Source organism: Benincasa hispida, chromosome 3 (assembly GCF_009727055.1).
Source record: "Benincasa hispida cultivar B227 chromosome 3, ASM972705v1, whole genome shotgun sequence".
Taxonomy (NCBI): domain Eukaryota; kingdom Viridiplantae; phylum Streptophyta; class Magnoliopsida; order Cucurbitales; family Cucurbitaceae; genus Benincasa; species Benincasa hispida.
In genome coordinates, this window is record NC_052351.1 from 32,074,063 (window position 1) to 32,090,228 (window position 16,166).

General features: G+C 26.4%; 1 protein-coding gene across 1 annotated transcript; it reads right to left on the reverse strand.

Annotated features, from left to right (window-relative positions):
- Positions 1–364: 364 nt before the first annotated feature.
- On the reverse strand, positions 365–3,185 carry LOC120074025 (threonine dehydratase 1 biosynthetic, chloroplastic-like). Its single transcript, XM_039026999.1, has 6 exons — positions 2,767–3,185; positions 2,298–2,672; positions 1,747–2,016; positions 1,310–1,516; positions 889–1,157; positions 365–626 (listed from the first exon to the last, which is right to left on the reverse strand). Exons 1-5 carry the CDS (start codon positions 3,118–3,120, stop codon positions 906–908), a joined length of 1,458 nt encoding a protein of 485 aa, XP_038882927.1. The 5' UTR covers positions 3,121–3,185; the 3' UTR covers positions 365–626; positions 889–905.
- Positions 3,186–16,166: the final 12,981 nt, after the last annotated feature.

The window sequence follows — 16,166 nt, forward strand, 5'->3', positions numbered from 1 at the left end:
CAGAGTTTTTATTTCTCTATCACATTGAACTTGAGGACGAGTACTTTTTTTTTCTAAGCTGAAGTGAACGATATAAGATGAAATTAATATCAGGATTTTACAATTTGGTTTATTCTAGTTTGTTTTATTGTATCATACACCCAAGACAAACCAAAGATTTGTAAACACACAAAATATGCGAGTTCACTCCACATCTTTGATTACCAATAAATAATAATTGATAATTAATATAAACTTAAAAGAAAAAAAATGCTATATTCAAACACAAAATAAGCATATGGTTTTAATAAACCATTTGCATTATTATTTGATTCATAAACATAGAGATAAAAGTATTACAATATTATTTTATACACACACAATATTTGTATTATTATTCCACACCTTAGGGCTTCATTTCACTAAAACAGAGATATGAAACAGAGTTATTATTCCCAACAACAACAGCAACAAACATCAAGAGTAACACATTATTCAAATATGATTTCCCTCATAAACCACAAGGAGATTTGTGTATTGGTTTTATAACTTTGTGAGAAGAAGCTTTGGAGCTGGCAATGTCATTAGCTCTTTCATGGAATTAACCCATCTCTTCTGCTTCTTCTATCTGGACCCCAATATATACCCTGTTCATATTAAACATTTCAATAATTAATTCAGTAACATTTATCATTATATTTTTCTTTATAGAAAAAAGGAAATTGCAAATATAGCAATCAGTGATAGACCATATCGTTGGTAAGAGACTATCAACTATAGAAATAAATCGCTAATAAATATTGCTATATTTGCAATATTTTTAAAATGATGTTATACACTTGATTATTAGTTCTAGAAATCCTATCCATTCTAATTACCCTAAAATATATATATATGTATAAAAATTACCTGTGGACGATGGTGAATTAAATAGATGCTCCAAACCCACGAGTATAAGAATCTAGATACATTCCTATAACACTCTTCGCCTCAGTTTGATCAGCAGCATCAACAATATGAACAATGCTACCAAGTTGGTTAAAGTTGATGTTTGAACCATTTGTTATTGCAACAACATTTACTCCTTTCATATTATTATATTTGCAGTATGCTTTAGCTCCAGCTATTGAAACAACTCCTGATGGCTCCAACATACTCCCGGTATCCTCGTACATTTCCTATAATTATATCAACAAACCATTGTTAAGACTAATTAAAAGATAGAGTTTAAACGAAATAAGAAACATGGTTAATGAAGTATAAATTAAATTTGATGGGATAATTAAAGACGCCATGGTTGTACATTGTAATTGAGAAAATTAGGGCAAACCTTAATTGCAATAGAAATGTCGTCTTTGTCAACTAGAACTATACCATCCACCAACTCTCTCGCAATGCGAAAACTCTCATTCCCAACTTGTTGAACTCCCACATTATCTGCAAACATTCCAATATCGTCCACTTTTACTATCTCATTTTTATGTAATGCCAATGCCATACGATTTGCATCACGTGCCTCCACTCCAATAATCTTTACCTATATAAAAATAATAAGTAAATAAATAGAAAATCATAAAGGTTTGTTTGTTTATGTTGAATCATTGATTGACCTAAAAGCTTAAGCCTATGGATAAAGGTACATTATCCAAAAGTTTAAGCTTATGAATGAGGATAAATTTAATATTATATTATCTAACAGTTTTGATGAATGACTTTTTACGTGATTAAGAAAGTATATTTTTAACATATATTAAACACGTAACTCACATCAGGAAAAACTAGTTTGTAAAAAGAAGCAACGCCAGCGAGTAGTTCACCGCTCTCAACAGAGACAAAAATTGCATGTAATGGATCCCTCATTTGACGTGCAATTTCCATTCCAACTGTGCCTTGGCCTATGATAACATCTTTGTGGTCAAAAGGAGGTATTACAGTTAGGTTTTTCTCTTGGCTCAGTTGTTTTGCATGCTTTAGTGCGTCATCAAAAGTATCTCCATACAAAACAATCTTCCCACCTAAATTTTTAACCATCTCCACCTACAGGAAAAATAAAGATTAGATGTTAGGGACAAATTGTAAGGTTTGTTGGTATAATTTTTTAAGTGTTTAGTTTGACATTTTGAAAAAAAAATTGAAGTATTTGACAACCTCTCAAAATAGCTTTTGAAACAATTTCAAAATGTATTTTAAAATAATTTTTATAATAAAAGAGTTTAAATAAAAATGATTTTCTTTTTTTTTTTTAAATCTCTAGTGAACCCAAACGTGTTCTAAGAGTATTAGGTTGCGTTTAGTTGGTGAAGAAATGAATGTACGACCTTAATTGGGGGAGTTGTAGTAGGCATAACAATGACGGTCTCAGTTCCTAATTTGTTCGCAGCCAAAGCTAGACCTTGTGCATGATCTCCACCCGTTGATGCAAAAATAACTCCTTTGTCCAACTCTTCTTTAGGAAGATTAGCCATCATATTATAAGCTCCCCTAGTCTTGAATGAATATCCTTTTTCCGCCTCTTCTTTAGGCATTTTCTTTTCCATTAATGCTTCTTTAGGAAGATTAGCCATCATATTATAAGCTCCTCTAATATTGAATGAGTACTCTTTTTCCACATCTTTCTGCACTCCTTTGTCCAATTCTTCATTAGGAAGGTGGGATATCATATTATAAGCTCCTCGAAGCATAAACGAGTACCCCTGCAATATTAGAGTTTCTTAGGATAGAACAACATCATATGGTGCAAACTATATACCACAGACAAAAATAATAGTGATATATGTTGCATTTTACCGAGTGTGAGTCCTCCCTCTTCAGCCAAAGATTGACTCCCAAGCCATAGGACAATATAGGTGCAAAATGGAATGGAGATTCAGAAGTGACATCGTAGACCTTAGAACCCAAAATTCTAGTCAAATACTCCATCTGTTTTCTGTCATCAATAACCTCCGGCCGTTTCGGAATTGCGCCAAGCTCCCCAGACGGGTACTGCAGCTCCTCCCACGACACGACCGTATAGTTTGTATTATAATTATCTTCATGAACAGGGCCGTGATCCCTTGGATGGCGTTCCCATGGGTTTGGGAATTGGCCGTGACCGTGTTCTGGCCTTTGCCTTGGGTGTTGTCGTTGCCAATGTGAGGCCATTGCTATTGACTCTCTTTTTGTTTTGAAGAATAATAATAATAATAATTGAAGCTTTTCTTGGTCCTTAAAATGGAAATGTGTGGGTTTAAATAGAAATGGATCCAAGTCACTTGTGATTGCTGATTTTGGCAAATAAAGAATAATACTTATCTACTACTTGGACGTACGGAATATATTTTTATTTTTTGTCAATCGTTTCAATCATGTTTTTTTTTTCTCTTTTTCAAAATTAAATTATAATTTAAACCATTTTTCAAAAATATAACATATTTGAGTCTCGTTTGATTCGTGATCCAAAATTTTGTTTTAGAAAACAAATAATCCAATAGAAAATAAATGCTAACTTTTCTTTTTCATTATATTCGAAAACATGTTTGGTTCTAATTTAAAATTTTGAAATTTAAATTAAAAATTAAATTTTTGTGTTTGATTATAAATTCGAAAATGTAAGAGAAGAATTATTTTTTTTATGGATAGAATTCATTATTCTGCATAACAAAAAATGAAAATTGAACACAACCTTTTGTTATTATAATTTTAGTTATCATTGAATATAAAATATTATTGATTATTTAATGAAATTGTTTTGTGCTAAAAGTTTGTATAGTGATTATTTTGGAATATCATATATTATATAATACATATTTTAATTTAACAAAAACAATTGAGTTTATATTGTATTTGCTAATATTTTTCTCTCTTTTTTATATTTAGTTATACCTTTTAAAATTTAAAATTAAAATCTAATTATACTAAAACGCATAAAATGATTGTTTTCCGTATTTATACTATTTAAATGATAGAATACAAAAATAGTTTTAAAAAGTAGGATTAAGAACGTCTATCTAATACATATTTACTAAAACTCCCTTAATCTAAAAACATAAAATAATGAATTTTCTATAAAATAAACATAGAATTAAAAGGAAGACAAGAATCACGTGTAGATAAAGTAAAGATAAATTTAAAAATCAAAACCCACTGACCAGTCTTGGATAATATCAATGCCAATTATTGCTTACATTAAATGAAGAAGAAAATTTTCAACTCAAAACCCCACTGACAGTCTTGGATAAGGTGAATTAATTGTGCAGAACATTACAAAAAAATCGATCCAAAATACGATTTTAATTAATACAAAATTGATTTAATATTTAACTTTTTACCCTTTTAAATGTAAATTTCATTTTCAATCATTAAGATCATATTTTATAATAATTTTAATAAATAAAAGTATTTTTAATCTTTTTTTGAAAAAAATTATACTAGATAATATAATTTTGAAAATAATTTAAAAATATAGGACAACTTTAAAATATTTATAAATATGGTAGATATCGACCAATCAATCTGTAATTTTTTAAAAAATTCCAATCCAGCTCTCAGCTCCAAATATTTTCATCTTATTCAATTTATTTTTTCCCTTTCTTTCTCCCTACGTCTGTGGCTTCCTTTTCTTTCATTTGTTTTTTCCTTTTTTTTTTTTTTTCTCTCTTCTTTCTACGATTTAGCTTTTTTCTGATTGCTACGTTATACCATTCTTCAAGTCTATTGATTACTACATTCTCTTAAGCCTCTTCATTCAAAATATCTACACAAGCCACTCATATTGATTGATCAACAAGGAGATTTATCGATCTTAAGAGGTAATTGTGGATTTTAATCAGTTTATTCAATGAGTTTATTTCATTGATTGATGGTTTCTATTCCTTCTACTTGTATTTCTCATTTATCAATATTTGTTAAACTTAGGTCTTAATCTATCGTTGATAGTGGGTGTCATTGATAAAAAGAAAAGGTAAATGATAACCGATGCGACTAACACTGATAACCACTATTAGTGATAGGCTTAGTGATAGACCGGAGGTGGAGTTGCTGGTAGAGAAATTTATCGGTGTTTTGGGATAGCAACGGATAACACATTTTTTAAATTTAAAGCTATCACTGATAGCAACTATTAGTGATATTCACTTATAGTAGTTTTCAGTGATACTGATGTAGTTATCAGCGAAAGCAACAAATAACACATTTCTCAAATTGAAAGTTATCAGTGATAGCAATTGATGGCACGTTTCTTAAATTAAAAGTTATCAATGATAGTAACTGATAGCACACGTCTCAAATTGAAAACTATCACTGATACCGGCTATCAGTGGTTGCCATTGATAGCAACTATTAATGATATTCACTAATAACAATTATCAGAGATAGGAATTGTGTTAGTACATTTCTCAAATTGAAAGTTATTACTGATAGCAGTTGATAGCACATTTCTTAAATTGAAAGTTATCAGTAATAGCAACTGATAGCACATTTCTTAAATTAAAAGTTATAAGTGATAGCAACTGATAGCACGCATCTCAAATTGAGATCTACCACTGATAGCAACTATAAGTGATAGCCATTGATAGTAACTATCAATGATATTTACTGATAGTAGCTATTAATGATAGCAACTGATAGTACACTTCTCAAATTGAAAGCTTTCAATTTGAGAATTAAAAACGAGAAGTAGCGTGCAAAATGGTGGTTGGGATGAGTTTTTTAGTCTTTTATCATTTTTTATTCTATATATGCAATTATTTTATCTTTGTATTACATATTCTATTATTTTGTGCTTGAATTCCATTTATACAACTAATCCTTTTTAAAACTACTTTTAAGTATATCCTAAATATTGTTGTATCTCAAACATACATTTAACACTATCTTAATATCGAATAACTTGAATTTTGTAAATAAAGTAAATATAAACTATTTTTTTATAATCACCTAGATTCATAATGTTTACCAAAAATTTATTCACACAATGCACAACAATAGATATCTATCTGTAAAACTATATTGCACTAAGTTTAAAATTATATGATACATTCAACAATTCAGTCTACAAGTTTATTTAGTTCAACATATGGGTTAGAATTGACTAGTTTTTTCTATTGTTTAAAAGTATATGAATTTTAAATGAATACAGATATATGCTATACTTTTAAGTAAAATATATAGTTCATAAAAAAAACAATAAATTAAATAAATTAAAAGCTAAAATATATGATATTTTCCTATAGAATTGCACAAGTTTACCACAATACAATAGATTCTCTCAAATGAGCTAAAAAAAGACTCGAGTTTAAGAAGAGAAATACAAGAATAAATTAAAATCACTTTTGAAAGAGAAAGTACTTCCTAAAAATATAAAAAATGTGATTACAAAAGACTAAAAAATTGATAATGTGCGTTTTTTTTTTTTTAATGACTCAATCATAAGAATTCTAAAATTAAAGTGTATTTGACTTGGAATGGTCTTCTTTATTTAAATTTTATTTTTATGTTTCATCAATATTTTTATGATACACCGAAAATGTTGACTTATTCTTTATATCGATGCTGAATCTATAAATATGTAAAATTATAGTTAGAATTTGACATATAAAAAAAAGAAAGATGATATAAACCCACTACTAAAAATAAAACTTCAATCACATTTTGCTCCATAAGTACAATTTTCCAATTTGTAAAGGGAGGGAAACATATATAAGAATGTGTTCAGAATATACATTTTTAAACGACTAATTTAAAAATTAAATCATTTTAAAAAAAGTTAAAATGTTTGATAATCACTCAGAATAAAATTTAGAAAATTGAGTTTATAAAATAAGTTATTTTAGTATAAATATTTGAAACTAACTAAAAGAATGTATTTTGAATATAATTGCTAATCTGATCTCCCTAATTTGAGAAACTTCGGCCAAAACCTTCGACAACCACCATCGGCAAACCTCTGACCACCACCTCCAGTGACTGCCACTGTAAAGCTCCAGCCGACTGCGTTTCTTGCCATCAATCCTTTAATCGTCACCAGTCAATTATGACCACCACCACTATTAGAAAATTCTTTTATAATAATTTGACATGAATAAAAATATTTTTAATATATAGTAAACCAAATTTAAAATATTTTTAAAAAATAGTTGTTAAACACCTGTGTTTTTTATTTAAGGACTTTCCATAAAAAAAATGTTTAAATGAAAATAAAAATTAGAGATATAGAGAGGAAAAGTTAATTAAGCACTATTATCAAATTTACCAATTTAAAATATCTAAAGTTAGTTTATCTATGCTTTTCTTTTTACTTTTAATTTTCATCCATGCAACATGTCACATAAGGTTTGTCTTTTATGAATTAATTAAAAGACAGTCGGAAACACCACCCCGTAAAAAATCAAATGAAATTGAAATGTAACCACATATAATGAGTACAAATATATTGCTTTTTTTTTTTTCTTTTTTTTTTTTTAATGGAGTTGTAATATATTTAATTCTTTATTTTCCCACTTTTGCCTTAATATAATTAATGCAACGCGACAAAAGAAATTGAATGAGCTTAATTTTTTAATTTTCTATATTATACTAAATCTCGTAATAATTTATAAAATATTTTGGTGCATTTCATTCCAGCTGAGCTTTTTCTTAAAAATAATTTGTAATATATTCTTGGTTAAGATTCTCTATTTCAAGAAAACCAAGTTCTATATTAGAAAAAAAAAAAAAAGGTAATATGTCTATAATATTTCGTAGATTTTGAATAGTTAATTTGTTTAAAATTTTCAACTAGAGTGACTTTATAAATTTAAAGGTAAGTATTTTTGTTATTTACTGTGTACATCAAAATTAGTTGAACTTAGAATAGAATAGTAAAAGCGAGGAAAAACTTCCAGTAAAGTGAATTTTTAAGGTGGAAAAATCAGATGGTTTCTATTAGGTAGTTATTTTAATATTAATAGATATCTATTAATATTTATTAACGAATAGATAACTTTATTATTATAAATAAATTGACTTATTTTAGTTATATTTGACAACAATTAATATATATATATAATTAGAACTATACAACCGTTTTATTTTGGGCAAATATCAATTTATATTCTTGAATTTTGGAGTAATATCAATTGAAATTCTAAACTAATAATTGTATCAATTTTAACTATAAACTTTGAGTTGTATCCATTTAAACCCCAAACTAATAATTGTATCACTTTAAACCTGAACATTTATAATTGTATCAATTTGAACTTTCTATTATGTTGTATTTTGATACACTTATGAAAATTCAAAATTTAAATTGATATATTTATGAAAATTAATAGTTTAAATCGATACATTTATGAAAGTTCGAAGTTTAAATTGATGCAATGCCTAAAATTCAAGGTTTATCTTGATACAACTTTAAAGTTAAAGATTTAAATTGATACAACCCAAAATTTAGAGTTTAAATTGATATAATTATTAGTTTGAGATTTAAAATGGTATACTCAAAACTATAAAGTAACATTTGTCCTTTTATTTTTAATATATAATATTGATAATATCTTGATTTGATTTGTTATCATGTACTAACAATTATTGCTATACCTCATTTGAAAAAATAATAAAACCAAATTGCTAAAATGCCATTTTGAACATTTATTTATGTGATTTTTCATCCACTATGCATTTGTTTAAAAACAATGATTAGATGCAATTATTACATTCTTCTCTTCTTTACTTCATAAATAAAAAATTTAAAAAAATAATTTTTGAAAAAATCAAATTGTTTCTCCTCTTTATTTCATAAATAAAAAATTCAAAAAAATAATTTTTTTTAAAATCAAATTGTCACGTGACGATACTTTATTGGATGCAGCGTAAGATGCATAGAAAATAGATATTTTCCGACTACACCCATATTTTTTTCTTTATTTAAAATCTCTTGTAATATCTCTCGATTATCAAACCACGTGAACGACTATAAGTTTAATTTGTGGGCCTTCTGGATCAATTTCAAATCTTTTACTATCCTTAAAAAAAATAAAAAATGACAGACTTTTCCAATTTGTCTATAACAAAATAAGGAAAAGATATTATAATAATATAATTCTATCTCTTATATGAATATTGATTCTCATTAAATTATATTTTATTTAAATAAACATAATTTAACTGATATAAAATATATATTATCAATTTTAAAGTTAAAAATTTGATCAATCCTTCTTATACTCTTTTACCTTTTAAATTTTTGTGTCTTTTTTCAATTTTAACAATGTGGCCAAGTCTTCTAAATTTAAGATTTAATTGGTATAATCATTATACCATTTTTTAAGACAATTAGTTTGTCACTTGGGTGGTTTTCCTTTATTTTATTTTTTGAGTTTTTTTTTTTAGAAAAACACTGATATGATTAAATTTATTGAAATCTATCGATTTAAACATTTTTAGTTAATGGATAACTTAAAATAGTATAAAAACAAAAAGTTTGCATTCAACTCCTATAACATTATTTCTTTTTCAATTAGTTGTAATTGTCTAATAAATATTAAATCGAATTATAAGGTAACACTAATAAAAGTTTTGTATAATTATTAGTTACAATAACATATAATTTATCATATCTAGTAAGGTTTTTTCTTTTTTCTTTTTACAAAAATAATTAAATTTGTGATATAAAAACTATATTAATTGTTTTCTTTTTCGTTCAAAAGGGACGTTATGAATGATTGAGTGAAGAATAATGGGGTGCGGCATGGTGCTGGGTCAACAGCTACACTTTCTTTCTTTATTTGAAACGTGGGACCCACCTGGTCTGTATTTAATTAGGCCCACTTTCTACCGATTTTGGTAATAGTGCAATATAGGTCGCAGAATTCAAATTCATGTGAGACAAAGAATTCGTATAAGACACGTATCGAATATTGATATTTCTAGATACTTCTTAAATACGTATCTGACACACGATTTGACGTATCTATTTTTATGTGTATTTTTTAAAGGAAAAAAAACAAACAACTCATCTAATATTTTCTAATCTAAAACTAGGCATATTTAAAAAGCTCACTACTCGAGTGCAAAACTAAAAAAAAAAAAAAATAAAAAAATAACGGACTAAACCCTAGACTATAATCATCTAATCTCCATCTTCACATTTGAGTCCCCACAAAATCTACCAAAATATAAGTCATTTGGATATCTTCAACAATTCAATGAAGAAGTTCTTCGTTTATCTTCATACTTCTCTCTCTAATCTTCTTCTTCTTTGCAATACGAGTCACTTTTCTATTGATTTCATTAACTATTGTAATTCAACATCTTAGATGTTGCTTTTTTTTGTATTGTATTTTAGTATTTGTATTGTATTTTGTACTATTGTTATTAACTTGTATACTAAATTTATCAACATTCTAAATTTTTTTAAAGAAAAAGAGATGTGTCTTCAACGTATCAGTATTCTCGTTTTTTAAAAATATATATATTAAAAAAATATAAAAAAATATAAAAAAAATAATGCATCCTTAGACGTATCCGTATCTTAATTTTTTAGAAATTGACGAATTATTATATCCGATCGTATCTGTATCGTATAACCGTATCTGTGTCTGTACTTCATAGCTTATTAGTTACTAACACACTTCACATGTCAATCTAATTTCGCTCGCTTTTAATCATAATCTTATTAGTCACTAACACACTTTACATGTCAATCCAAAAAAATCTTTCATATTACTCCGTAATTATATTTGATCATTGTCTTTAATTTTTAATAAAATTTTTAGATTAATTTTATCTCTAATAAATCATAATAATTTTTTATATCTATGAGTATTCGAATTGACGTACGAATCATAATTGTTAATTCAATTTGTCAAACATTTACACCACTAATGTTTAAAACTTACTTAAAATCAACTCGTCTTATAATATATGAATAATGCCCTCAATAAGCTAGGAGGCTCTGGTGTTGAAAATTAAAGAAAACTAATTTAGTAATTTTAAATTAACACAAATAACAAAAATGACATTAGTAAAAACTGGAAGGTACAAAAAGTATAATCACGAAACCTATTAGACTAACTAATAAGTTTAATTTTACGCTCTAAAATTTAGAGATTATAGAGTAACTCAACTCAAAATTCAATAATAAAAATGTAACATTTTAAAACTTAAAATAAAATGAAAGTCAGACTGAAAAGTAAAATATGATATTATAAAATAATAGGTTATACAAAATTGTAAATATAAAACACATTCATTATATATATATGTATCGATTGTAACTTAAAATTGCTCAACTAGAATAAAACATGTTACCAATTCAAAGGTAACACATTGTTTAAACAAATCTTAAAAGACTGACCACAAGAATTTAAAACAAAAATAATCTATAATAATATACAAAACTAAAATATCAAAGAGATTGATATTAACATGGCGAAATTTTGTCCACATATCTCAAAAGTGCATTAAAGATATATTTAATTAGTCTCTACTTTATATGTTTGTCTCATTTGTGATTTGATTTATATATGCATTGTCGTTTATAAGATTGCCAAATATTTGACATGTTGAAATTAAAGGATACCCAATAATATACTACCATCTTGTAAGTTTGGTTCTAAATAAATGCATATTTGATGAAGAATATCATATATAAATAAAGGTTGAAAATTGTACTCGTGGTATTAAATTTGTGTGGATACGGATTGCTTTCATCGACATTTTTATATTTTCAGGAATGAAATCAATATTTTCGTAAGAAAAATTAACAAAAGGACTAGTAAATAATAAAATAGCACAAATGTATATATAATATAGATAATAAAACTTTTGACTCGTTTTAAAACGTTAAAAAAATAATTTAGTAGTTTTTTTTTTTTTTTAAAAAAAGGATATCAATATTTTATTAATATTTTAATCGATAATTTTATAAGAACTCAAAAATTTTGTGGACATCAATGGCTACTTTAAATTTTTTTAAAGTTATTTTTGAAAGAAGGTATGACAATAATTGTTATGACATGATAACCAATAAAATCGAGATATTATCAATATTATATATAAAAAATGATATAGTGGGAGAAACTTCTTCCACTCGTTTATATTTGTTCACATCTTTGTTTATTGTTTTTTCCTTTGGAAACGTCATCCTTTTTCTACAATGGGCTTTTAGCTTTGTCATTCATTTATTTCTTATTTTATTAAATTCAATCATTCATCAAATGTGAAAATATAAAAATGTGAGAATAGGTTAAAATTATAGGTTTATTATAAAATGGAGAGAAAAGAACCAGAATAGTAATACAAGAAAAATACGGAGATTAATGGAGAGGTTAATAGATGAATTTGTAACTTATAGAGGAGTCATGGACATATACATCATTCTAAATTTATAATACTCCTCCTTAGATGTCCATAATATATAGAATAGATGTCTCGTGAAAAACTTATTAGGAAAAATATGATGGAAAAAATCATAATGAAAGAAAAATAGTACATTATTTATGTATTTTAACAACCGTCTTATTAAAAAATTTGCTAGAAAAACTCATTGAGAAAAAAACCATAGTTAAGAGGAAAATAGTATAGGATATTTGCTCCCCTTCATTAAAAACATCATATGAGATCTTCGAGTTGTTGCACTCTAGGGTTTTAGTAGGTAATATCTTCATAAATAATTTTGCTACACGATCTTTCAAAAGTGACCGTCTACTGGATGTATCAACAAAGACCATAAAATATCTAAACATTCTACTTTTTAGATTGATACGTCAACATATATAAGTGTGAATATTCATTCTAACGATGCAAGATATTCGATCTCATAGTTGGTGAGTATCTAATCAATAAATTTTCTTAAGAGCAATTAGCATGTATATATATATATATATAATTTAAATTATTAATAATTAGTCTCATTACTATTGGTCTGACATTTTATCATATCAAATAGTAAATATATTTGGAGGAATGTACTTCAAATTTATTGTTTCATATATTGAACTACATAAATATGTATGTGATAGCATCTAAAATGTATTATCTCGCTTCGCTTAATTCGGGATCATTCCTTAGTTTTATGTGTATCTAGTGATTTTACAAATCTTGGACATTCAAGAGGTAGAACCAAACGTTAGGATCAAAATGAAGCTAAAACGAACCAAAACAGAGCTCACATGCATCGGGAAAGAAGTGGTAAATTTACCAAAATGCCCCTAAGGGCAAGGTGCCACATAGTGCACCATCACTGTCGTGCGATGCTTAAGTCAATAGGCAAATAGAAAGCCCATCAAAAAATAAAACTCTGTCGTTCAAAATCTTTCCAAAATAAAAGGTATGTTGGAATGTTTTGAATCTGTTACAGGCGCTTCGAACAACCTAGTATGGGTCTCGCTGTCTTGAGTTGGGGGTCTAGCGAACTTATGTTATTTATGTATTTGCTATGTTTATCTAATTTACATTTATGACTCTAAGATTTAGAAAAGTGCACTAATATAAACTCTTTAAACCCTTAGAGGCAGCATTCATTCTATATTCTGTAATATTCTCATTAATAAAATTGTTCTCCATCTACTCGTGAGATGCAGCTAACACACTGTTAGTGAACCACATAGATCTATGCATCAATTCTCTATTATTTTGTTAGTGAACCACATACTTGGTTGTCAATTTCATAACAAGGTCATTTATCCATCTTCTTCTCAATGAACTAGGAAAAAACTAACTATATTTTAGAACAAAACATATTTCAAGAAGAAACAACTACCAAATTACACAAATTCATCAACCTAAAGGGTAACTTGATGGAAGATAAACTAACTGATAGATAGTGATAGTATAGTGATAGACAGTTATAATACTGATAGACACTGATAAAATATTCTCATTGTATATTAGTGATAAGTAATGATAATGTTATATCAATATCTATTAGTGATAGACAATGATAGTGTACTATCATTATGTCTATTAGTAGATTTGAGTTTTTTTTTTTCTTTTTGAGTTTTGGGAGCTTTTGCGATAATATATTATAAGTTTTTATCAGTGATAGAAAGTAATAGAACATTATTGATATATCTATGTCTATGATAGTAGTCCATCACTTTCTATCCATGATAGATAATGATAGTATTTTTTTATAGTATAATATCATTGCTTTCTTACTTCAACGAAGAAATTGTGAGTTTTGGTTAAAGAAGTGAAATTCCAATCTCTCACTTTTTACTTTACGTTGCTAAAATTCTTAACATCGCAACTGTGATTTGAGAGTATAAGAAGTAAATTGTGCATCGTTTTGGATTGGAGTTAGCTTCTAGTATCAAGTAACAAAGTACTAACATTTGCGAAAGGAGATAGGAACCGAAAGGAGATTGAAAAGTGGAAAACTCCAAAAGTGCAATGAAATTATAAGGAAATCAAGAATGATTAAATCCACAAAATCTTTGAAGATCATCCCACTTGTGAAGTGTGGACAAGAAGAACATCGCAAAAGAATCGGGAAGAATAAGACAAAATCCTTGAAGAAATCGAGTTTTTCAAATAAAAAGGTAGACTTGAAATCTTTTACATCTATTTGGTAGAGAATCTAAAAACAAAAATTTGAAAAGAAATTGTATATCATGTTTTCAATATGTATTTGATAGCAAAATTATGAAATTGAATTGTCGTCTAAACGATTGTAAACTAGTTATAGTTACCTATTAAATATTAGTTGATAAAAGATTATTGTTAATTTATTTATTCACGTATTTTATGTTAAAAAATTGTATAATTATTTTTTTTGTTGTAAATTATATAATTTATAGGAAAAATTGAAATTTTGGTTCTTTGGAGTAAGTTAAAATTTAAGTCTTATGATTTATAAATGTACCCTTATGGTTTGATAAAAGCTTCCTAATAAATAGTCTATAGGGGTTATTTAAGAGGATTTAACAAACCATATGAACTATTAAATCATAGGAACTAGATTCTAAATTTTAAATCATATGGACCAACTTTTAACTTTATCCAAACCTAGGAACCAAACTTAGAATTTAACCTAATTTAATTTATAATACATTACATTGTACATATTTTAATTGAAAAAAAATGAATTGAATATATAACATGACAAACTATATTTCTAAATATTTTTATCTTTATTTAATATAATTTTGCATTTTAAAATTTAAAATTCAAATTTTGGATACAAAGAAAACATAAAAATGTATTCTTTCAAAATTTGTACAGTTTATATCACATAATTCAAAAAAGTTTTTTAGAAACAGAATTTAGATTGTTTGTTAAACATATATATATGTTGAACTAAATGAATCTGAAAACATATAACAGAATTCGGATTGCAAATCAAACAAGATCTTAAAAATTGAAACCAGATTGCTATATTTGTAATACCTTTATTGGTTTTACAATTTTTGTAAATATTTTCACCTACTCTGACATACAATATATATATATATATACACACACATAAATATAACATCTTTTTAACCTTTTTTTTTTGTCTTTCCCTCCCTTCTGATTCCCTCCTTTATTTACTTCCTTGTAGTTATAATATTAAATTTCTATCAAACATGTTAATATTTACATCAATATTTCAATATTTCTATGAGTTTGGTATCAATGTGATAGGTGAATCGACATTTCCATTATATTGTAGAAAAAAATTTCATGATACAATAAGCAATAAAATGTCACAAATGTAAATATAAAATAAATAATAGACATGTTAACAGATTTAAAAATCATAGAATGTTTATTTATTAATTTAAAGGGTCATGTTTTAAATGGCAAAATTGCAGTAAATATTTTTAAATATAACAAAATTTCACTATCTATCAATGTAGACAGTAATAAAAACTGATAGACATATATCATTGTCAGACACTGATAAATGTCTATCAATATCTATTAGTTTCTATTACGGATAGACAGTGACATTTTGCTATATTTGTAAATAAATTGACTCATTTTCCTATATTTAAAAACAACCTTAATTTAAATTTAAATTTCAAATTTATTGTTTTTATTATTTTTTTTTAAAATATCCATCCAAATCGATATTTCTATTGAAATTTTTGTAAAATTAGGACTTTGATATGTTCATCTACATCAACGTTTTAAACCTTGCTCGTAGTAATAACGGTTGGCTAATTTATTTCTCTCCTCATCCTCCAATAAATTTATAAACACAAATAAGTTACTGATATGATAAAGTACATAAATTGCAGAAA

Coding starts and splice junctions, on each gene's coding strand:
- LOC120074025 (XM_039026999.1), bottom strand. CDS start 3,120: ATGGCCTCACATTGGCAACGACAACACCCAAGGCAAAGGCCAGAACAC. Junction 2,673..2,766: donor AGAGGGAGGACTCACACTCG/GTAAAATGCAAC, acceptor CTAATATTGCAG/GGGTACTCGTTTATGCTTCG. Junction 1,517..1,746: donor ACAAACTAGTTTTTCCTGAT/GTGAGTTACGTG, acceptor ATTTTTATATAG/GTAAAGATTATTGGAGTGGA.